Below are 23,572 nucleotides of genomic sequence, written 5' to 3' on the forward strand. Positions count from 1 at the left end.
TAATCAACCTGACTAACAAAAATAACTGGATTAAAAATAATAATGTAGCTACATTGACGTTCTGCGCATGCGGGGTCAGAGTTGACAGTCTGCCGTGGAGGAGTGCGGTAGCTAAGCTAACAGCTAGCAACATACATGTGGAGGGTACAACGGGAGGCAACCGTAACTCTGTCAAAATTCCCCCAACCGAACCGTAAACTACTCAGAACTTCAGTCACATCGAATTTAAGGAATAACAGTCGTTTACAATGAAAGGGTGAGTAACGCCATTTAGAGACATGTCTGTGTTATCACGAGTAAAGTTTTTTCTTGTCTCTTTTTTTTTTATGGGGGGGAGGTGGTTGCAATGCTACTGCTAGCTAAGCCCTTTGCGCGGTTAGGGGTTAAATAGTCTGCCAACGATGGCAATACAGTAATTTTCGTCTCGTTACTAGCCACCGTTTGTCATTGGCTAGCTAGTTAGCAAATAGCATCGTTAACCTGCTATTTGTGGCTAGTAGTGCGTGCATTCCCCATCAATTGAACCTTGTTTGAACAAAAGTCGGACAAGTTCGTAACGTGCCTGTTAGTTCGTGTAGCTAATTAGCTAACCTTAGGTGAATTTGATGTCCTACTTTGACGCTAGCTATATGTAATTACTACTAGGCTACTTTACGCCACTCAACTCCAAGCTTGTTCAACTAACTAATTAGCTAGCTACTTTACTTAACTAGTTATCCACGCGGCTAGGTAGCTAACGCTAGCTAGCTAACTTCAACATGGAACAAATTAGAACTGTCACTCCACCAAGGCTCCTTCTATCTGTGGTCACACTACCCAACGTTAACATAATGCTGACGTTTGTCAGTAGTTTTTTTCAATTATGTTTAACTAGTATCACTGGTTTCTGTGAAGCAGCGCAACGTTTGTTCGCTAGCTAACTTATTAGGCAACCTAGCTAAATGATTCAATAACCCAATGATTCAACTGTACTGGTATGGGCGTGAGCATCAACCATAAAACAACGTGCTTTGGTCATCTTATGCAATTATCTGCCAAGTTGACAAAATATCAGTTCCCTCATTGATGCTTTGGAAACACTATAGATTCTGCATCTGTTACTCATGTAAGTAACACACAGCTAGCTAGTATAAGTGGAATACATAGAATTAGAAATTGAATAGGATCTCTATGGCGGAATTACACAATGTAGCAAACGTTTACTACTGTATGTAGCTAACTACTTGGGGCATTTCTAGCTCCATTGTAAAGTGTCAACAGGGGAAAGGCATCAGTGGACCAAATAAGACTGATGTGTAGATTCCATGTTGATGCATAATCAAACCACAATTTTTCAGGTTGATGTTTGCTTACTGCTTAACAAGTTCCCCTAACATGACACCATCTTGTCTGCAAAGTCCAATGGGGTCTCATGACGTGGTGTCTCAGGTTTTTTAATTCACAGAGCAGATGTCTTCGGTTTGAATATCTGCGATGTTGCCTGGTCTCTGCTGCCACTCTATTCTGCCTGTCTGACTGCTGGCGAACACGTGAGCAGCAGCTGTTGTGTCAGCATAGAGGTTTTAACATAAGGAGCCGCCCTATAAATACCTCTGTGCGCTCCCCGGGGGAGGTCAATTGGAGGCAAACAGTCAAGACACGAAAACAAACTATGTGCCCAGCTGGTTGACCGTTCTGCTCTTGTTCCAGTAGCCGGATCGAGCTGGGGGATGTTACGCCCCACAACATTAAACAGTTGAAACGCCTCAACCAGGTCATCTTCCCCGTCAGCTACAACGACAAATTCTACAAGGACGTGCTCGAAGTGGGAGAGCTCGCCAAGCTAGGTAAGACGAGACAGGCTTTCCCAACCACATAGTCAGATGTTGTCTGATATTGACGCACTTGTTTTGATAGTGAACTAATGGTGTAGTATGAGGAAAAACTGCTGCATGGCACTGATGCAATACACCTGACCTCTGACCGCTGTGTTTGCAGCATACTTCAATGACATTGCGGTGGGGGCAGTGTGCTGCAGAGTGGACCACTCTCAGAACCAGAAGAGACTGTACATCATGACACTGGGCTGCCTGGCACCCTACCGCAGATTGGGCATAGGTATGGCTCAATCTTTTATTGGTTTCATACACCAGCAATAGCCAGAGTCATGCCATATTTCCTTGTATCCTCTTATACTGTTTACACAGTATTAGTTCATGATCACCTGTGTGTATTGTATATTGTCCAACTCCTTATCTTCTGTCTTGTATTGTGACCAGGAACGAAGATGCTAAACCATGTGTTAAACATCTGCGACAAGGACGGCACCTTCGACAACATTTACCTGTAAGTCTATAATCTCAGTATTCTTAATGGCTTTCTCTCCTTGTGTCGTGTCCCTCCTCTGCATTGATGTGAAAGAAATGGACAAAGAAAATGCCTGGTATGGGCATACACCATATTGCTTAGCTCTCACCATTCCTATGTTTTCACATCAGTGCAGATCAAGGAGAGGAGGCCACCTTTTGAGATGCACCCTCAGTGTTCAGTATGAAAAATGTATGCACTCACTAACTGTAAGTCGCTCTGGAGAAGAGCGCCTGCTAAATGACAAAAAATGTAATAAAAAAAAAAAAAAAAAAAATAAGTAAAATGTCACACCACACATCCCTTCATCCCTCACCTCTAATTCACACGCTTCCTTCTTTTACCTGACAGTCATGTGCAGATCAGCAACGAGTCGGCAATCGACTTCTACCAGAAGTTTGGCTTTGAGATCATTGAGACGAAAAAGAACTACTACAAGAGGATAGAGCCGGCAGACGCCCACGTGCTTCAGAAGAGCCTGCGCAGCCCATGTGCGCCCCCTGGGGGAGAGCTGCAGAAGGCAGAGTAGAGGCTGCAGCCTCCGGAAAAAGCATGGTGGTGCCCCGCCTCCCCCAAAAATGGAACTGTGACAGATGCCCATGGGTCGACACATTCACCACTTTCTTCAAAGGATGTTAAAAAGAGAGAAAACAAATTCAAAGTTTAAAAAACAAAACATGGCTGCGTTTTTATTTTGCAACAAAACAAACACATTCTGCATTTTATTTTATTTTAACTATTTTTCTTCATTTACAAATTTGAAAACAAAGGATTCAGAATCCAAAAGTGCTCCGAAAAGCTGCTGACTTAAGACAGTTTAGACATGGTGGGGGGTGTCTGTGTTTGCAAATCATACTGTTTGAGTTGTTTTAAATGCGGTTATAAAGGTAAGGGGACATATCTTTGCTGTTTGGACAAAAAAACCGATAGAACTGAATAGGGAAAATCTTTTACAGTAAGAGACTATCGTTGACAAAGGAAGTCCCCAACTGGCAACCATGGAGTGATGCTTCGAGTCGTCATGGTGACACATTTGGAACACTGAACTCCATCCCCTCGCCACCTGAGCCCAGGGACTTCTGGGAAGAGTTTTTACTGGTGGATGAGACTTACTGTTTCTTCTTCTGGCAATATGCAAAGTGTGAGCCTTGCGCTGTGATGCAATGCCCCCTATTGACGTCAAAGCTCTGATGCCAGTCCAGAGGGGGAAAGGAGCGCTCCACCGAGTGGGCATGAGGAAAGATGAACGGTTTCAAGTTGTGCGGAGATTTGGGGGAGTGGATTCCACTCTTTGTTTCTGAATGGTTTTGTTTCTCAACCCATCTATTTAATCCCCCCTTTAGATATTTTTATTTTCTTCAGCTCTTTTTTTAATTTTTTTATATTGATGCTGATTGGCTCAGGGCTTCTCCTGGGCTTGCCACATATGCTGTGAGAGTCCAGGAAACCTTCAGAGAGATCAGGGTGTGAGATGGGCAAAGGTGTATGAGATCACAGGAAAGAACTGGTTTCTTATGATGTGAATGTTTACGTTTTTGTCAAAGTACAAAGATGTGACAATGAACAAGATGTCCAGCAGGGGTTGCTTGAGTACTTGGCAATTCAGGAACAGGAGGCAGGTCTCTGTTTTAAGGACTAGAGCAGTTCAATTGACTGGCTAAGATGGAGTTCTCTTCCTGGGTGGAGTGCATGAGTGAGATCATTGTGGATGCTTCTGTTTAGATTGGCAGTTTATAGTTAGCCTGAGTACTGTCTGGTACTGAGGCTAACCTTTATTGGCCCTTTTAGTAGGAACCCAGCCAACTAGATCTCTCCACATGCTGTATCTGTAACCTTTTTGTGCGCTTCACTCATGACCATCTGTTTAACATTGTGGGAAGGTTGCGTGTTGGTTTGTGAGTTTCCTCTGTCTGTAGGGCCCCTCACAACAGAACCAGAAGCCCAGGAGAAACCTTCCCCACTGCATGCTGGGAGAGTACTGCCCTCTCCACTAGGAAAAGCATGTTTTGTTTTCTCCTTTTGAAAATGATATTTTCTGGAGCTCTATATTGTAAGACTTTTTAACCTCTGAATAAAATAAATACTATTTGCATTGTGGGTTCATTATTTCTATTTCATTATGTAAATCCGACTCTGATATGGATCAGTGAAAACAGCAATGTGTCGATGTATATCCTTCATAGTTCACAATGCAGGAGCAGAGAACTAGAAGTAGAGGAGACTCGGCATAGACTGCTTATTATCCCTGAGGGGCAATTTACTCAATAGCAGGAAGTAAAACAATATATACATACGAACGACATGACGGGGTATGAAAAATACAATATTACACAATATCATATCTGACTGCTAAATTTGTGTACAGCTTGATCCGTCAATCATTCAAATCACATTTCACGACTACGTCCCAGTAACCATTTTGATTGGATCCTAGCTCGAATCTCTTGATTCTGATCGGTCGTTTCTGTTTACTTACGCCCCTTTCTCCTTACCTCTTGCATTTGGGTTAGGTTGTGAGAGGAGTTTATTGCCAGGGAAAACCAAAGTTTTGACAGGAACGAAGTCCCATAATGGGGAAGCTACAGGTAATTTGCTAGCTTATTAATTTCACATTAATTTCCCAACTTTTCCAGGCGGTCTTTTGATTGCATTGTTTTGTTCAGCCAGTCCAGCTAGCAAGCTTGACATGTACCCCCTAGCTACAGTGCTAGGCTAGCTAGATGGCTAGTGAGCTAACATATCTAGCTGGCTGAGTGGCAGTTTGTTTAGCTAGCACAATATGGTTATACCATCATGTGCTGTACATGTGAGTGTGAAGCTGTGTTTTATGTCATTGTCGTTTAAATCCACACTTCCAAAAGAGGGCTTATCTTCTGCGAAACTTCTCCAACACCAGGATAGCAGTGCTAACGAGCTAGCTACGTAGTTCTCTGCCCCCTACTACGTAACTAGTTAGCTACTTAGCTAGAAAGTATAGGTTCAAAATGGGGATGTTTGTGGGTCAACTCATTTTTTGCCAACATTTCGCTTGTTTTCCAATATTAGAACGCTATCTATTGCCACCAATATATTTAATTCAGAACAATTTGTCAAATAATATTAATTAATTTCAGCTAACAAACTGGGATAACCGATTCACACAGTGTTGGACTAAGCTCATTGTTTACATGTAACTTGGCAAAGGTCTGCGCATCTCGTCCCATATTATTGTGATGAATAGAGGCAGCACAGTGTTATTCAGAATAAACACAGCTAGTTCGTGGATACAGTGATTATACACAGAATAACAACAATATAAATGTGTTTAGTGACAAAGCTGTGTGTGTGGCTAAAGTCTGACGTCACAGATTAGTTACGATAAACATGAGGCTACTTGAATTTGGAAGATCTGTTGTTGCTGAACAGCCTTGTCATTTATGATCTGTTACGTATTTGTAATCAACAATGTTTTTTCTATTGTCTAGTCATCATACCTCCTCACTCATTGGTCTCTTATGACAGTCTGTGTTTGGGTTGCAGGTCGGCCAGGGAAGGGATTTAATGTTTGGCCTGCGAGCGTGGTGACCAGTGCCTATTAAACAGGCAGTAGAGTAGGCCAGGATGCCAGAGATGACAGAAAACCAGACTCCTGGCCATAAACCACGGTAAGGACAAATCACTGATTCATCTGACCATTGTTATGTCTATGGGAAGGATCCCTTGGAGTACCTACTGTCAGCGCTTTACCACAGAAACGCATGTATTCTTCTGCATTGATATGGATATAGTTTTCAGACACACAACATTGACTAACCTCTTTATCAATTTTCTCTTGTAGGAAGAAGAAAAACAAGGAATCTCACAATGCAGGTGAGATGTTTTAGTGTTTTTCTGTAATTTCGCAGCATTTCGTGGGAGTGAGTCGCTAAGGTTTTGTTTTCGTCCTTTAGTTGAGAGACAGCGAAAAGAGAAGATCAACGCTGGAATTAACCGTATTGGGGATCTTCTACCCTGTTCCCAGGCACTGAAGCAGGTAGGCCTAATCCATAAACACACACAGTCACACACACACATACCTTAGTGTGTTTTTGGATCGAACCATAGAACTTACAGGCTTGGTTTGTTTTTGAAGGTGTGGTATTTATCCTTTGGTCTGAGGCTATTAGTTGGTCTTGTCTTTGATGCTCCTGTCGATATCCTGCTGTCTGTTTTGACTTGTTTGTCTACATTCTGAAATCCTCCCTGTCTGTCTTTAGAGTAAGAACATGATCCTGGACCAGGCCTACCGTTACATAACTGAGCTGCAGAAACAAAATGACGCCATGCTTCTCGAGGGAGGAGACCTAATACAAGGTGAGATGGTGTTTTTGTGACATTTACAAGTATGTTTTGACAGTGCAGAAGTATTTAATTCCTTTTAGTGTGTTTTCCTATTTGTTTGCTTGCATTTTACAGTGTTTGTGTGTACGTGTCTGTCAGTCTTGTCTGTCTGTGTTTATGTTTGAGAGTCCTGTGTTGATAACCACTAATCCTTGTTGTCTCCTATCCCTGCAGCTGAGGAGATCCGGCGGCTGCGGCATCAGATGGACGAGCTGCGGAAGGAGAGCGGCCATTACATCGAGCTGCTAAAAGCCCACGACATCAACTTCCTGGACGACCCCACCGTCCACTGGAAGGGCAAGTTGCGCTGTGCAAAGGTTGCCAAAGTAACGCCCACTCACCAGCTCCCCAAAAGAATTATTGTCTACTCCAGTGGGAACGTGATACGCCCAGCAGGAAAGGAACCTAGTCCAGTCTCCGATCTGGGGAAGCAACATGCTGAGGCTGTGATTGTTCAGTCATCTTGTGACATCACAGCAGGGGTAAGGGTGAACAGAGTTCTTCAGCACGTCAGCGTCCCTTCCTCTGCCCCTCCGCTCCTCCCTGGGGCAAGCCTTACCCCTACAGTGGCTACACCTGGCATCAGGCTGGTGGAACAGTGTGTAGCAGAGGTACCGTCAGCTCCCAAACTACCCCCCTCTGTGTCCTACTTCACCCTCCAGGGTCTCTGCCCTCTCCCGACGGTCACCACCGCCTTGCCCCAGCCTGCCACCCCAGCCCCTAGTCTCACCGTTGGAGCCAGTCTGGCCACCCAACTCCCTATCCAGCCTGTCCCCGGCCTTACAGCCCTTCCCCAGGTTATAACCACACAGAACACTGCCAGCAGGACTCTGAGCTATACGACTATCCCCAGCAGCTCAACCCTCCTCAGGGCCAGTGCAGCAGGGAGCACACAGACCACCTGGACTACCCTACAGCTGGCTGGGAACACAGTGCAACCTGTCTGCCAGTCTCTCTCCACCCAGGAGACTAGCGCCACTGGGCAGCAGAGTGTCCAACAAGTGTCTGTATGCCCCATGGGCACTAAACCATCAGTTCAACCCATTCGTATTCAAATGAGGACACAGGTACCCATACAGCCCCAGGCACCCATCACTGCCCATATCCAAGCCCAGCCCTCCATCCAGAGGACACCCCAGCCACAGCCAGCTATCCTGGCCCAGCACCAGCCCCAGGCAGTCATGGCCCTCAAGCCCCAAGGTGCCATCCTCCCTCAGTCAGCCATAATGCCCCAGCCTGCTGTGGTAGCCCACTCAGCTATGATGTCACAACCTCAACCTGCTGTACTACAACAGGCAACAGTCCTCCCCCATCCACAGACTGCCCTCATGAATCAACCCCAGCCCCACCCCCAGACAGCTGTGATGCCCCTCCTCCAGACCATGCAGGTATTGCAAGTAAACCCTGCAGGGACAACGGTTTCTGGGGTAACGGCTCCTCAGAACACTAACAACCCGAATGTTGTCATCCTACAGCAGACCAATCCCTGCTCAGCCCAGTCGGTTGTCAGGGAGGACTTAACCAATCAGACGCCTTGCCAGCACATCGTCATCATCCAGGCCTCCAATCAGCCTCCACCTGCGCCTCCTCAGAACCCTCAGGTTGGCATGGTGCCCACTACAGCACCTGTTGTGCCCAATCAGATTGTCGCAACCAGCTGCACAACTTCCACCACTGGGCAACAGATATTCGGGGGTAAACAGTTGGTCCACATTCTACCCCGTCCAGTCCCTCAAACCCAGGCCCCCCCGGTTCCCCCGACCCCTCAGACCATCACTGTGAATGGTCAGGTGTTTTCCCTGCAGCCCATGAAGACCTCGGACAAGTATGGCTCTCAAGGTGGCCAGAGCAGTCTCCAGCTGATCCAGCCCACCACCGTTGAGGAGCCCACCACCAACGTGGCTCTGCACACCCTGGGAGCCCTCAGCAGTCTCAACAAGAGCATCTCACAAGGCATGCCGCCGTGCATCTCCACCCAGAGTAACGTCCAGCTGACCCTTCCATCCAACTCTATAGTGCCACAACAGCCATCTTCTGTCACGGTTTCAGCAGCTCCACACAGTTCCCCTGTCAGGCAGATCCAGATCCCCAGTGTGACTCCACCCAGACTAGGTCTGGCGGTGGGTACAGGGAAGGCCTTGCGGAGACAGCCTGGCACAGCCTCAATGCCCAGAGCTAAGAGGGCCACCACCAAGAGGACTAAGTTGGTTAGGAAGAAGGAGCCTAAACAGGGACGGCCTAGTCGTACTGTCACCATCGCAGCCAAGCCAGTGGCTGTAACAGGGGACAGTCAGGAACAAGAGGCCACTGTGGCTCAGGGAATCCCATCCTCTGCTGCTGGGACAATACAGCCAAAGCCTGGCCCTGTCAGCATCACAGCTAACACACCAACGGTTACTAGTAGTGAGGCTTCCACACAGAGCAGACCTGTGAGTAGTGTCGGCTCTCCACAGTCCACACCTAAAGATGGTAGTGTCAATGCTGCTACACAGAGTGGGCCAACTGTCTCCAGTGCATGCACCACACAGAGTAGAACCTCTGTGGCAAATGCCACTAGTGTCACTCCGTGTACATCAACAGTCGGTATCAGCTCCACACAGAGTCAACTCATTATCACTAGTGTTGTGAGTCTATCTACAGTCACCAATGTCACGTGTGCAGCAGATAAGCCTACAGTCAGTGCTATTGTTTCTTCTCAGTGTAAACAACCTGCTGTCGCCCCTAGTGACAGCTCCACTCACCTTAGACCTACAGTCACACAGAACAGACAGGCTGTCACTACTACTGTCAACACTGTGCAAACTAGATCAGCTGCCATCAATGGCAGTTCTAGACAGAGCAGATCTACGGTGACCAGTGCTTGTTCCACAGAGACTAGATCTCCATCTACGGGTGTGACGTCTTCAGCAGCATGTCGACCCTCAGTCAGCACTGTAAGCTCAATAGAAAGTAGACCAGTGGTTTCTCTCCAGTCTGCTCAGCTCACTTCATCATCACCGGGTCAGACCAAGCCAGCCAACAGCCAGGAGTCTCAGCCTACAACCCAGCCCCAGTCCCAGCCCGTGGCTTTTCCCTCGGTCCCCTCCACTCCAACCCCCTGCTCCGGTGCCCTTTCTTTCTCCTCACCCTCTGTAACAGTCCCCATGACCATGCCATCAGAATACAGGAAGCGGGTCACCTGTAACAGACCATCGACCCAGCAAATGATCATGCCCACTTCCACCCCCAAACCATCCCATCCTGCTGAGCTGAGGGTGACAGCGGTGTCAGGCAGGGAGAAGGAGCCTCAGGGAGAGGCCCACCCCAGCGCAGCGATAGGGAGCGTGACGAGTGATGCTGCTCCCTCTAGAAAGGACTCCACTCTCCCACAGCAGGTCTACACACTAGACCACGAGGCCCTGGATCAGTCTCAGGCTCCCAACAGACAGACTGACTCGCCCATTTCTGGTGGCGGAAGGGGCTTCTCTGTGGCGTCCATGCTTCCCACTGGCCACAGTGTCAGTTCCTCGCAGAGTCATTTTGGACCGTTTACTTTTACCACAGAGCAGGCTGATATCCTGGCTATGTTGGAGCAGGACAGTCCTGGGAGGAGGGTGGGGGGCTGCACCGTGGAAAACCCCACCGGCTCCACAAACACCCCAACGCCTGCATGGGAACCCAACCCCAAGTCCCATCAAGCCTCCAACAGCAAAGAGAGGGGTGCTGGACAACAGACGAAGCTCACCAAGCAGATTGAGACACCAGTGGCTAAACCCCCGTCACAGGTGTCTGTTAGGGGCCAGGCTGGAGAGGGACCCAGCGGAGCCAGACATCCACAGAACATTTCCTACTCCCAGTCCCACTCTCAACCCCAGTCCCAAACCCAGAACCAGGCCCAGTCTGGTACTGCTGGAACCCTTAGTGTCAACAACCTGATCCGGCCCAGCTCCCGTCAGCAGCAGGCCTACCCAGGCTCCCCCAATCTGGCTGGGCAGCAGGGCTCAGTCCCATCCCCTGCGGGGAACTCAGCCCATGTCTCCCAGCCCTCCACCCCTGGCCTTCCACCCTGCTCGGGCTCAGTCCAGCTGAATGAATACACCCCCCTGAAGAGTGCCCTGATGAGGCCCCAGGTGGGGGTGGGTGAGCCACGACACATCAAGGACGTGTCTAAGCGGCCAGCCCAGGACGATGTGATGCTGTCCAGCAGTAACAAGCGACACAAGGCCTGCCCATCGGCCTCCAACGTGGGCTGCATGGAGGTCAAACCCCTGGACCACAGCCAGATGATGGTACCCCAGCTTCCCCCTACCGCCTCATCCATCATGACCAGGATCAACCCTGAAGGAGTTGGCACCCTGTTCTCAGGCAATACCTTCATGAGTACGGTGCTCAGACCCACCGAGAGCCACTGCACCCCCCAGATGCCCGCACAGGAACACAACCAACCAGGTGTGCTCCACCTGCCACAGGGCCACCCCCAGCATGGTGCACCCCAGCTGGGCCAACACCTAGGGGGGAACCCCTACCTGAAGCAGCAGCAGCAGCAACAACAGGAGCACCAGAGGCACCACCTGTACCAGCTCCAGCACCACCTGACTCAGCCTGACCCTGCACAGCTCCACAGCCTCCACCAGAGGTCGCTGCAGCAGGAGCAGCACGTCCAGAAGAAGAGGGGGCTGGTTGGAGGGGGTCATGGCGGCCCTCCTGTGGGCCTGCAACAGAAACACCACCTGGAGAAGACTGGCGTTCAGCAGCAGCAGCAGCATCATCAACAGTCACAACAATCACACCAACAACAACACCAACAACAGTCTCAACAACAGCACCAACAGCAAACACACCAACAGCAGCAGCACCAACAACAGTCACAACATCAACAGTCTCATCAACAACAGCACCAACAGCAAACACAACAGCAACACCAACAAGCCCAGTCACAGCAACATCATCAACAACAACACCCTCAACAGCAGAGTTCCCACTCCAGACACCAGCACCTCCAGCAGCAACAGATCCAGCAGCAGCAACAACAGCAACAGCACTTTGGGTCGCGGCACCAGGAGAAGAGCTGTGAGGCCCAGCCAGGACCAGCAGGACCCAGAGCTCACCACAGCAGCCACCTGGCCCAGCAGGAGCACCTCAAGGTACAGGAACTACTGAGGCTGTCTTGAATGATAAGGCCAGAGGGGGTGTGGTATATTTAAGCAATAAAGCCTGAGGAGGTGTGGTATATGGCCAATATACCACGGCTAAGGGCTGTATCCAGGCACTCTGCGTTGTGTCGTGCGTAAGAACAGCCCTTAGGCATGATATATTGGCCATATACCACAAACCCCTGAGGTGCCTTATTGCTATTATAAACTGGTTACAAACATTTAAAAAACGGAAAACAAGTATTTTTGCGTCATACCCGTGGTATATTTAAGCAATAAGGCCCGGGGGTGTGGTATATGGCCAATTGCGTTGCGTTGTTCCTAAGAACAGCCCTTAGCCGTGGTATATTGGCAATTTTACCACACATCCCGAAGTGCCTTATTGCTATTATAGACTGGTTACCAACGTAATTAGAGCAGTAAAAATAAATATCCGTCATACCCATGGTATACGATCTGATATACCACGGCTTTCAGCCGATCAGCATCCAGGACCCAAACTAGCCTGTTTATAATGTCTGAGATGCCACGACTTTCAGCCAATCAGCATTCAGGGCTCGAACCACCTAGTTTATAATGAAGCAATAAGGCACCAGGAGGTGTGGTATATGGCCAATATACCACGGCTAAGGGCTGTGTCGCACGACGCAACGCGGAGTGCCTGGATACAGCCCTTAGCTGTGGTATATTGGCCATATATCACAAACCACCGAGGTGCTTTATTGCTATTATAAACTGGTTACCAACGTAATTAGAGCTGGGTTGTAGGCTGAGACTCCTGGCTGTTGGCTGGCTTGGGCCTCTGATGTACCACGGCTGTCAGCCAATTGGCATTCAGGGCTCCAATCACCCTGTTTATAATATCAAATAATTTATTATCTCCTATCCCCTCCCTTCAGTCTGGTCAGGACCACAGTACCATGCAGAGGCTGATGAGCTCTAGGAACCTGGAGCAGCAGCTGACCTCCCAGCCCAGCAACCCTGCCTCCCGGCCCTCTGACCTGGGCTGTGCCCCCTCGCGCCAGGAACGCCACCGAGTCTCCAGCTACTCAGCAGAGGCCCTCATTGGGAAGAGCTCCTCCAGTGGTGAGCAGCAGCAACAGCAGCGCATGGGGCTCCATCTCCAGGCCACCCGCGGTACTACACAGGAGCAACCAGGCCAACGGGGCTACCTGGACACATCCAGAGTGAAGGGCAACATCGCACATAACCCTCAGAGCAGGCTGCCCCCAGACCACCCTGGTTCTGCAGACATCCAGAGGGTCTCTGAGTGTCCTCCGTTTAAAACGCTGAGCGGTGCTGGAGGGGGGCATCAACTGGGGGGCTTCGAGGTCCAGGTGTCCCGTGGCGGGGACATGACACCTAAATCAGGTCTCTCCTCTCAGAGAGGCCCTCAGGGGGGTTTCCGGATGGGACCGGGGCCTCCAGGGGATGGGCGACCCCGTGGAGGGTACAGTGGACTCCATTCTGGGTCACAGGGGGTGCAGATTGGTGCTCCAGGGCTTCCCCGGGACCAGGAGGGGTGTCAACAGAGCTTCATGCAGAGTCTCCTGGAGCAGACCAACCACCAGAGGGCAGTCCAGTGCTGTCCTCCGGTCAGTATGGAGTACGGCTGTGTGCCTGGCAGCTCTGCAGGGGACATGCAGGCTAAAGCATCCAGCCCCAGTGTTCCTCCCACACAGAAGGCCCCAGCTATGAGGCTTGGGGAGGGCAACAAGGGCCACATCCCTCAGGGTAGTGGGAACATGGGCGCCCACCCAGGGGTACGGGCAGGCCTCCCCCACCCTCCTACCCCCCACAGCAGCTCAGAGCCAGGCCGCACCTCTGCCCCCTCCAGACCCCTCACCGCAGTCAGCCAGCGCTCCCGCCACATCACCCAGGAGGCCCAGAGCGGGAAGCTGAGGCCTGGGGAGCGACCACGGTCAGGCAGCCTAAGACCTGGGAACCCGTTTGAGCCTGACATCCACCTGCTGGGTCGACCACAGTCAGGGGGTGAGGCGCGGCGCAGCAGTATTGTCCGCTTTATGGCAGACAGTGCCCAGGTCGCCGGGGACAACAACCTTGTGCCTGACCAACACCTGGCCCAGAACTTTGGCTTCCCCTTCATCCCGGAGGGAGGAATGAACCCCCCTCCTATCAACGCCAACTCTACCTTCATCCCTCCTGTCAGCCAGCCCAACTCCTCCCGCCCCTCGGCCCTGCTACCTGTAGAGCCCCAGAACACCTTACCCTCCTTCTACCCCTCCTACCCCCCCGCCGCCCACCCCAGTGACATACCCCTCCAGTACTTCTCCAACCAGATGTTCACCAGCCCCGGCACCGACAAGAGCAGCTCTGCCCCACTCAACAACCGCTTCGGGTCCATCCTGTCCCCCCCGCGCCCTGTAGGGTTCGCCCAGGCCAGCTTCCCCCTACTCTCAGACATGCCCCCTATGCCCATCAGCAACTCCTCTGGCATCACCCCACACCTGTCCAACTTCAGCCTCACCTCGCTGTTCCCGGAGATCGCCACAGCGATGCAGCCTGATGGTTCTGCCATGCCCATGTCCCCCCTGCTGTCCCTCTCCAACACTTCCTCTGCAGACTCGGGCAAACAGCCCAATCGCCCCGCCCACAACATCAGCCATATCCTGGGGCATGATGGGAGCTCTGCCGTGTAGGTGAGGGGACTTAAGGTGCCGAATGTTCTGTTTCCATTCAATTTCAGTGAGAAATGTGTTCAGTTGAATTACGTGGAGAAATGTCATGGCCAATTGAATTGACAGGAGTTCAACTCTTCTGTGTGGATTGAAGCGGTTGGAAGGGCTGCTGATCTGTTCTGTTTGTCAGCTGACTTGGTTGGTATCATGTTATTATTTATGGTTAGTGAACCTACTCTCACGTTCAAGAGTGTTCTATTTTGACTGCCTGGCAGTTCTATTGATACCCTAACATGGCATCGGATGCCCTAGTTACTAAAGTCATAGCATTTCACTGAACATTCCTATACATCTACGATGGGGGAAATAAAGCTTCTAAACCATATGGTTTGCAAATAGGTCCGACATGACGATGTACAGTGGCTTGCGAAAGTATTCACCCCTCCTGGCATTTTTCCTATTTTGTTGCCTTACAACCTGGAATTAAAATGGATTTTTTGGGGGGGTTTGTATCATTTGATTTACACAACATGCCTACCACTTTGAAGATGCAAAATATTATTTCTTGTGAAATAAACAAGAAATAAGACAAAAAAACAGAACTTGAGCATGCATAACTATTCACCCCCCACTTCTCCAGCTCCTTCAAGTTGGATGGGTTCCGCTGGTGTACAGCAATCTTTAAGTCTTACCACAGACTCTCAGTTGGATTGAGGTCTGTGCTTTAACTAGGCCATTCCAAGACATTTAAATGTTTCCCCTTAAACCATGAGTGTTGCTTCAGCAGTATGCTTAGGGTCATTGTCCTGCTGGAAGGTGAACCTCCGTCCCAGTCTCAAATCTCTGGAAGACTGAAACAGGTTTCCCTCAAGAATTTCCCTGTATTTAGCGCCATCCATCATTCCTTCAATTCTGACCAGTTTCCCAGTCCCTGCCGATGGAAAAACATCCCCACAGCAAGATGCTGCCACCACCATGCTTCACTGTGGGGATGGTGTTCTCGGGGTGATGAGGTGTTGGGTTTCCTTGATGGCCAGCTTGAAAGCTTGATTTTAGTCTCATCTGACCAGAGTACCTTCTTCTATATGTTTGGCCATATATGTGGCTTTTGGCGAACACCAAACGTGTTTGCTTATTTGTTTCTTTAAGCAATGGCTTTTTTCTGGCCACTCTTCCATAAAGCCCAGCTCTGTGGAGTGTACGTTTTAAAGTGGTCCTATGGACAGATACTCCAATCTCCGCTGTGGAGCATTGCAGCTCCTTCAGGGTTATCTTTGGTCTCTTTGTTGCCTCTGATTAAAGCCCTCCTTGCCTGGTCCGCGAGTTTTGGTGGGCGGCCCTCTCTTGGCAGGTTTGTTCTGGTGCCATATTCTTTCCATTTGGATTTAATGGTGCTCCGTGGGATGTTCAAAGTTTCTGATATTTTTTTATAACCCCACCATGATCTGTTCTTCTCCACAACTTTGTCCCTGACCTGTTTGAAGAGCTCCTTGGTCTTCATAGTGCTGCTTGCTTGGTGGTGTTGCAGACTCTGGGGCCTTTCAGAACAGGTGTATATATACTGAGATCATGTGACACTTAGATTGCACACAGGTGGACTTTATTTAACTAATTATGTGACTTCTGAAGGTAATTGGTTGCACCAGATCTTATTTAGGGGCTTCATAGCAAAGGGGGTGAATACATATGCACGCACCACTTTTCCGTTATTAATTTTTTTGATTTCACTTCACCAATTTGGACTATTTTGTGTATGTCCATTACATGAAATACAAATACAAAATTCATTTAAATTACAGGTTGTAATGCAACAAAATAGGAAAAACGGCAAGGGGGATGAATACTTTTGCAAGGCGCTGTATCTGCTTGTAACATGCTATGAAGAGTTTTGTACTTTAATTGACTGTGACATTACACAATTCTAAATGTAGTAACTTAAAATCATGGTGGCTGTACAGAACCAATTTGATTAGAGCTATTTTGTACATACGTTTCTTATGAGAATTGTTAGTATAATATGTATGTATCTGTAAATAAATAAAGTTGATTTATTAACGTTTCTTAATTTATTGTAAAACTTGGGTTTGTTTCAGAAACAGGATGTCCTCCAGATATCACTAGTTTCCCTTTGTCACGGTACTGTATGTGCCTTCAGTTGAGTGAGGGACAAATCAAGGCAAGCTATCTGAAATGGCTGCTTGCAAGAATCTTTGATTACACCTGCTATATTTCAATTCCCTACAAACCATTTAACAGGGTTAAAGATTAAACACAAAAACAAAGGTGATTTCATTATAAGCTTTATTTACATGCAATAGTGCTCCAGCCTGTGTAACCATGACAACGGCTACACACAAAGATGGGTTACAGATTCAGGAACTCCTTCATTTTGATCTCAGATGCCTCACGGGGAAGGCTAATACTGATGCACCCGGGGAAGGCTAATACTGATGCACCCGTCAAAGATCCCCTCACAAGGCACAGTCCTTTGGAATAGTGACCAGCAGAAACAGTAAACAGACTGTCATTTCAGAAGTTATTTCAGTCTAAAATTTTAATCAGCTTATGTGTGACTAGGTAACAAAACTTCCAGAATCTTTCCCATTCAGTGATAAAAAAATAAAAATAAATTCAGGCTCCTAAAAATAAATAACTATACAATATATCTCTTTGTACTCTAAACTACTGAAGGCAGAATAATTTTAAGTTGCATACATTTGTTAATACTTTTAAATGATGAAAAATGCATAATATTTGTTATTTCTATACGAAACGGCGGACCCTTGTACCTTAAATCGCACCATTATGACAACACTGAACAGAATAGAAGAGGGAGTATATACAACACAACATCAAAACCAATTGATACATGAGGGGGGTGTCCAAAATGCATTATCATTGAACATATTCAGGTAGTGTCCCCTCCAAATGCTTGCTCTCCATTCATCTCTACTGAGCAGCACAACCCTGTCCATTGGTCTTTTCTTTTTTTTGCTGACATGCGGCTATCAGGATAGTATAATAACCAGATGTCTGTTTGAGTCGTAAATAAGGGGAACATAGGAGTTCTACAGGGAATGGCCTAAAGCAGACAGGTAGATGTGCTGCTGGTGCCTAGTCAGAGAAACTGAAACGGCAGTCAGATGAAACCTTCAACAGAATGCGCTGACAGACTTAAATCAATCAGAATGCGCTGACAGACTTAAATCAGCACCAGGATTGGAATCACATCTCAGATACTCCCCCTCCTTCCTCAAGGTATGCAGACATGAATATACAATCACAGATCTGTCTTAACACAGAGCAGGATTACAACATAACAGAAACTCAGTTTGTCCTGTTTTTAGCGACAGGACATACAGATAAGAGTATTTTTCAATATGAACATATCCTTATATACAGCATAAAACAACATTTATGTACAAACGCATAAATATATAAATATCTGTGATACAAAAATAAATACTTTTTTGTTTTATGTTTTTCTGAGAGAGTTTTTCAAGCGTCTGATGTCCCTTTTTCTCCCGGCGGTGTTTCACTCTGGAGTGGAAGTGCATCTTGGGATTCTGGCGTTGTAGCTGTTGATGTTGTCGCCGTGGAGTTCTCCTCCTCCAGTGATAGCAGAGGAGAGGGAGAGCAGGGTAGGAGGTCTACACAGACAGAGGGGAAGAAAATACGTGGTTATTTAAAGTTATTTGACATCTGCAGTGGGCATACACACATTCATAGCTGAAGTGTGAGGTGAATGCATAAGTTTTCATAATGTTAAAGTTTTGTGAGAACGGACACGTACCTAGATTGATGTCCCCATTGTAGAAATGGGCGTTCCCCGTCAGGTCCTGAGTGATGACTGGCTGTTCTGAGGTGTTGAGGAGTTGGAGGGTGGAGTCATCGGGCAGACAGCAGTCCTCTCCGTTTCCAGGCTCACTGAGAGAGAGAAATGTTTGGGTGAGAACACTTATATACACACACGTAATACCCACACACAGAGATGGACTGAATAACTGTCTGGATGACTGACTGAAATTGAGGATATGTGAGAACAGTACTGTACCTACCTGTTAGAGTAGTAGTAGACTGGGACGTGTCCGTTTGACATGGTCTGTGGCTGCAGCGTGTTACACTCCATATCACACTCCACATCCTCCTGCAATAGGAACAAGAGACATCGGTTATACTTCTGTTACACATGAAAAACAATGAATAAGGTGCCCAAAGCTAATACGCTCCCAACAGAGATTTATTGGGCTGATGCACAAGACATGACCTTGACAAGCTTCCCAATGTTGATGGAATTCACCTGGTGTAGTCTTGGCAGGCGGTGTGTGGGGTAATGGTGTTTTCCATTGGGCGTGTACTCTCCGTTTGGGGGGTAGACGGCGTGCGGTGGGGGCAAGTGGGGGTCCAGCGGGCAGTGGCCAACCAGAGCCAGGCCCTGCAGGGGCACCATGGTATACTGGCATGAGGAGACAGGGTGCGCCACGGCTGGGAAACACAGGTCTGACGTTTGCTCTGGATAGAAGAAAACACAATCACTGTTGTAAGATATGGACAAGACTGACACACAACACAAATGTGGATATGTGGGAAGAATTAAGGGAATTATGAATTACTAGTCAATTCAAAATTACTGATTGATCAATTCAGATGGACAACTGTTCATCACACCAATTGTGATGACTAAGGGCTCTTTTCAATCCGTTGCGCTGAAGACCCGCTTTATAGCTCCATTGACAATTAAAGGCAAAGTTCCCGCGGTCGCGGAGACTACATTCACGGTAAACGCTGCATATGTCGGCTCAATCGGAAATTACCTTTACATTTTAATGCTGATCTTCCGCAATACATCGGCGATACGGATTGAATCCAGCCCGAAATCGTAATTGATCCAACAACTACTACCATCATCATCATCATCATCATCATCATCATCATCCTCATCACTACTAACTCTGTTTGGCCCAGGCTCTCCACAGGCAGAAGGGGATGAAGGCTACAATGATGAAGACGAGGGCCCCCAGGACCACGCCCACTATTAGGTAGGGGAGGTCGCTGGGTCGGGGCACAGGCCCCCCGGGGTGCTCTGGTCTCTGGGACGACGTCTCCGACGGAGAGGGCCGCTGGTTCAGACGAGCTGGGGGGGAGAGAGGGGTTTGTTTACTTGATATAAAAACATTTATTACAGTCAGGCTATCAAATGAATTATATGAAAAATTATACTTTTGTTGTTTATTGGATAGGATAGCAAGAGAGAAAAGTTAGAGTTTCTGAAATTGCAGTGAGCTGGACTCAAACCCATGCACAACCAGAGGAGGCTGGTGGGAGGAGCTGTAGGAGGACAGGCTCATTGTAATGGCTGGAATGGAACGGAGTCAAACGTGGTTTCCATATGTTTGATACCGTTCCATTTATACCATTCCAGTCATTACAATGAGCCCGTTCTCCTACAGCTCCTCCCACCAGCCTCCTCTGGCTGCAGCAGTATCCGTGTTCTGGAGGCAACGGCTTAGACCGCTGGACCACCGCTGGACCACCCTAGGCCATGTATGGTGCTTTTTAACAAGCGTATTATAGTGTTCCTCCTCCTCACCTCGACCCCCAAAATAAAATAAAAATTAAAAAAACTTTACCAGCACTTGCACTTGACCCCCCCCCCCTTCTAGCTCTGACTACTGACAGCTTCGTTATTGAGATTTTTTTTAAATTTCTATGCCTGTGATATGTGGTTGTCCCATCTGGCTGTCTTAAGATGAATGCACTAACTGTAAGTCGCTCTGGATAAGAGCTTCTGCTAAATGACTAAAATGTAAATGTAAGCGTGTGACCGAGATGACTATGAGATGTGCTTACCTTTAGTTTCTAAGATGACCACGTTGCCAAACTCGCTCTCTCCTCCCTCGTTGAAGCACTGCATCTTGATGTCGTAGGCCGTCTCAGGCTGCAGGTCAGTGATAGAGTGCCAGTAGCGGTCACCTTCCACCACGTCCTTCTTATAGTCACTGTCGTTGTCACTGTCTGTCGGACGGTAGAAGATGTAGAAACCATAGATCGGTGTGTTGTTGACAGCAGTGTACTGTGGAGAGAAAGAATATGAAACGTTTAATATTAGCAAAACAACAGTAACAAGCGTTATAGCCATACTTATATCAAGATAACACACACACACACACACTGTTCCACTCACCGTCCATTTGAGAATGATGGTGGTCTCGTTGATGGCTTCATTATAAGTGATGTAGGGTCCGTCTACAGGGCGTTCGTTGGGCCTGCCGCCACCCACCACCGTGTAGGCCTTAGAGGGGGCACTGGGTGGGCTGGCGCCGATCACATTTACCGCCAACACACGAAACTTATAGGACATTCCTACAGGGAAACAGAAAGCACACACGGGTTAAACTAACCAAACACCAGTTACAGTGCCTCTCTCTTTCTCCATCCACACTAATGGTTGCCATCTGGTCACCATGTTGATTACAGTCATTATTAAAATAGGTATGATTATGATGATGACTGATAGTGTAATGTCGATGATAATGAGAGTCATGCTAATGATGATGACGCCATTTGTCATAATGAGGAATAACATTATGATGGGAACGACGATGATGATGGTGATGAAGCTCACCTTTCTCCAGGCCAGTGATCTCCACAGACAGTCGTTGGGGGGGGATGTTAGTGACAGCCTCCTCCCACTCCCCTCCTCCCTTCCCCTTCAGCTTCTTAAACTCCACCCTGAACGACTGGATGGGGAAACCACGGTTACCGCGCGGGATCCATGTCACGTACGCCGATGTCTCAGTCGCCATGGAGATGGTGGGCTTATCAGGGGCCTCAGGAGCTGTGGAAAAGTGATAGGGGTTAAACGGACATCAAATCTAATATTGTTCCATATTAAGGCACACAAGGACAGACTCACTGTCAAAAACACAAAAGCCCAAACATAAGCAGACACAAGCAGGTACAGTAACAAACTTACAAAGACTTACTGTGAGCTCATCCTTGAGTGTTAAACGTGAAAGAGAGATCAAGACAGGTCACATGTTAGTACAGAGTAGAAAAGTGTGTGTGGGGGGGGTTAACAGTTAGTCAAACAGTTTTATAAAGGCTCTGTTAGGATGTTATAAAGAGATCTAACTGTGCTCCATCTAGGTAACAACCACACTGGTTAGTTAGAGTGACAGTCGGAGAGGGGGACGGGGACTTACGAGAGAGGCGAGGTGATGGTACTGGAGGAGTTTTAGGGAGCTCGTTCTGACCTCCTGGACCCCTACGACCTGTTGGCACAGAAAAACAAGAGTTTGCAAAAAGACACAAATACAGTGGTGATGAATATATTAATACATTAATAGATTGATTCATAAATGTACCTTTGCCTGTCCTGAAGGTCATCATGGCAGGTTGTCCCAGGCCAGCACAGTTCTTAGCAGACATCTCCACCTCGTACAGACTGGCTGGCTGAAGCTTGGCCAGGGTCAGCTTGTGGAGAGACCCAGATATACTGCTGCTTGTCCACTCACCTGGAGGGTCCTCTATCTGTGTGTGTGTGTGTGTGTGTGTGTGTGTGTGTGTATGTGTGTGTGTGTGTGAGTGTGAGTGAGAGAGAGAGAGAGAGGAGGCATCAGTTAGTGTGTGAAGATGATGTGAGAATGTGTCGTGTCTTTAGTTGTCGACAAATATTAATCTACACTGAATGAGCGTAACATTGTGTGTATAATAAATGTCTGTGTCCATGAGTTAACTAGCCTGTACCTTTCTGTACTTGACAATGTACTCCACCACAGGAGCCCCTCCATCGTGGCGAGGTTTCCAGGTCAGATCATAGAAGTCGGCCTTGACGGTCCTGGGCTGGCTGAGGATGACAGGGGCCTCTGCCACAGAGATCTGCCCAGTCAGCTCAGAGCAGTCCAGGGTCAGCACGCTACCCGTGGCCCATGGCTTTACTGGGGCCTGCTCCCGCAGCACCTTGTCTGGGCTCAGTGGACGCAGGATCGAGGGCAGCTTCCCTGACCGTGACGGAACACCGGTTGGCAAGGTGACCAGCCTGGCGGCGGCCTGCGAGCTGCCTACACCGTTCTCAGCCATGCACTGGTACAAGCCGTCGTCCTGCGGGCCCACATTGATGACACGCAGCACGCGGGCAGACAGGCGGTGGCGTGGTGACGAGGCCAGGGGGCAGGCGTTGTGGAGCCATACCACAGAGGGGGAGGGTTTACCTCTGGCCTGGCAGCTGAAGCCCACACTCTCCCCCCACCACACCTCCTGCTGCTGGAGCTCCATGGTCACCTGGGGAGGCTCTGCAGAGAGACAATGGAGAGGGAGGGGGGGATAGAGAGAGAGAGAGAGTTAGTCTGTGTGTGTGTCAGTGAGCGAGTACACTAAGGTCATGTCTAGCATATAAGCTTGAGTAATGGCTGGTTGTGAGTGATGGTTGGTTGTGAGTAATGGCTGGTTGTGAGTGATGGTTGGTTGAGTGGGAGGGAGCTTGATTAAGTATGTCTATATGGGTGTGCGTGCCAGCATGTGTGTGTGTGTGTGTGTGTGTGTGTGTGTGTCTGTGCCGTGTAGAGACAGGCCGGGCCATTCAGTTGATGGTTGGCTGGTCGTGAAGAGCTCATTAATGCTACAGCAGCACACACTTTAATTAGGGCCTGCTGCTGAGAGACGGGCCCACAACACACACTGAATCACTGTAAAAACAGTCATCCATAACCCAGTCATCCATAACCCAGTCATCCATAACCCAGTCCTGCTATAAGAGCTGTCTCCACACACACTCTTAAATAACCCTTTATATATATATATATATATATATATATATATATATATATATAAACACCAACAGGGCTCTGCCACACACACTCTTAAATAACCCTTTATATATATATATATATATATCCCAACAGGGCTCTGCCACACACACAGCGCCCACTATTCTCTCGCTCCACCAAATGTGAGTTAGTCTAATCATCAAGTCCATGACGCAGACAAAACTCTCCTCACGAAAATCCCCTAAAATGGAGCGACTCCATACGTTTCAAATCCTTTCAGAACTCTTAATATGTGTACCTATCATACAGGAGTGTTAGCACAGTGTTT

The 23,572-nt window shown here is 48.3% G+C and overlaps 3 protein-coding genes across 4 annotated transcripts in view; 2 read left to right on the forward strand and 1 right to left on the reverse strand.

The window, feature by feature from the left end:
* The first annotated feature begins 88 nt into the window (after nucleotides 1–88).
* On the forward strand, nucleotides 89–4,438 carry LOC121549828 (N-alpha-acetyltransferase 50). Of its 2 annotated transcripts, none has more exons than XM_041861737.2 (5): nucleotides 89–256; nucleotides 1,690–1,826; nucleotides 1,978–2,097; nucleotides 2,259–2,325; nucleotides 2,698–4,438. In XM_041861737.2, exons 1-5 carry the CDS (start codon nucleotides 249–251, stop codon nucleotides 2,873–2,875), a joined length of 510 nt encoding a protein of 169 aa, XP_041717671.1. In that variant the 5' UTR covers nucleotides 89–248; the 3' UTR covers nucleotides 2,876–4,438. The 2 variants fall into 2 exon arrangements, with proteins under 2 accessions (XP_041717671.1, XP_041717673.1); XM_041861739.2 differs by having other exon boundaries at nucleotides 1,693–1,826.
* Nucleotides 4,439–4,844: 406 nt separating this feature from the next.
* LOC121549470 (basic helix-loop-helix domain-containing protein USF3) lies at nucleotides 4,845–14,959 on the forward strand. Its single transcript, XM_041861268.2, has 7 exons — nucleotides 4,845–4,931; nucleotides 5,866–5,990; nucleotides 6,164–6,195; nucleotides 6,276–6,358; nucleotides 6,582–6,678; nucleotides 6,880–11,828; nucleotides 12,737–14,959. The coding sequence occupies exons 2-7, from the start codon at nucleotides 5,947–5,949 to the stop codon at nucleotides 14,495–14,497; spliced, it is 6,966 nt and encodes a 2,321-aa protein (XP_041717202.2). The 5' UTR covers nucleotides 4,845–4,931; nucleotides 5,866–5,946; the 3' UTR covers nucleotides 14,498–14,959.
* Nucleotides 14,960–16,760: 1,801 nt separating this feature from the next.
* Nucleotides 16,761–23,572, reverse strand: part of boc (BOC cell adhesion associated, oncogene regulated) — a 45,304-nt gene continuing 38,492 nt past the window's right edge. Inside the window, exons 7-17 of the mRNA XM_041861740.2 lie at nucleotides 22,226–22,770; nucleotides 21,844–22,009; nucleotides 21,682–21,750; nucleotides 21,102–21,314; nucleotides 20,661–20,839; nucleotides 20,327–20,549; nucleotides 19,428–19,610; nucleotides 18,777–18,988; nucleotides 18,535–18,623; nucleotides 18,270–18,403; nucleotides 16,761–18,126 (exon numbers count right to left, since the gene is read on the reverse strand). Coding sequence (XP_041717674.2) covers nucleotides 17,975–18,126; nucleotides 18,270–18,403; nucleotides 18,535–18,623; nucleotides 18,777–18,988; nucleotides 19,428–19,610; nucleotides 20,327–20,549; nucleotides 20,661–20,839; nucleotides 21,102–21,314; nucleotides 21,682–21,750; nucleotides 21,844–22,009; nucleotides 22,226–22,770 — 2,165 coding nt within the window. The 3' untranslated portion in view covers nucleotides 16,761–17,974. The remainder of the gene's footprint in view (nucleotides 18,127–18,269; nucleotides 18,404–18,534; nucleotides 18,624–18,776; nucleotides 18,989–19,427; nucleotides 19,611–20,326; nucleotides 20,550–20,660; nucleotides 20,840–21,101; nucleotides 21,315–21,681; nucleotides 21,751–21,843; nucleotides 22,010–22,225; nucleotides 22,771–23,572) is intronic.

This window comes from Coregonus clupeaformis, chromosome 34 (genome assembly GCF_020615455.1).
Source record: "Coregonus clupeaformis isolate EN_2021a chromosome 34, ASM2061545v1, whole genome shotgun sequence".
Lineage (NCBI taxonomy): Eukaryota > Metazoa > Chordata > Actinopteri > Salmoniformes > Salmonidae > Coregonus > Coregonus clupeaformis.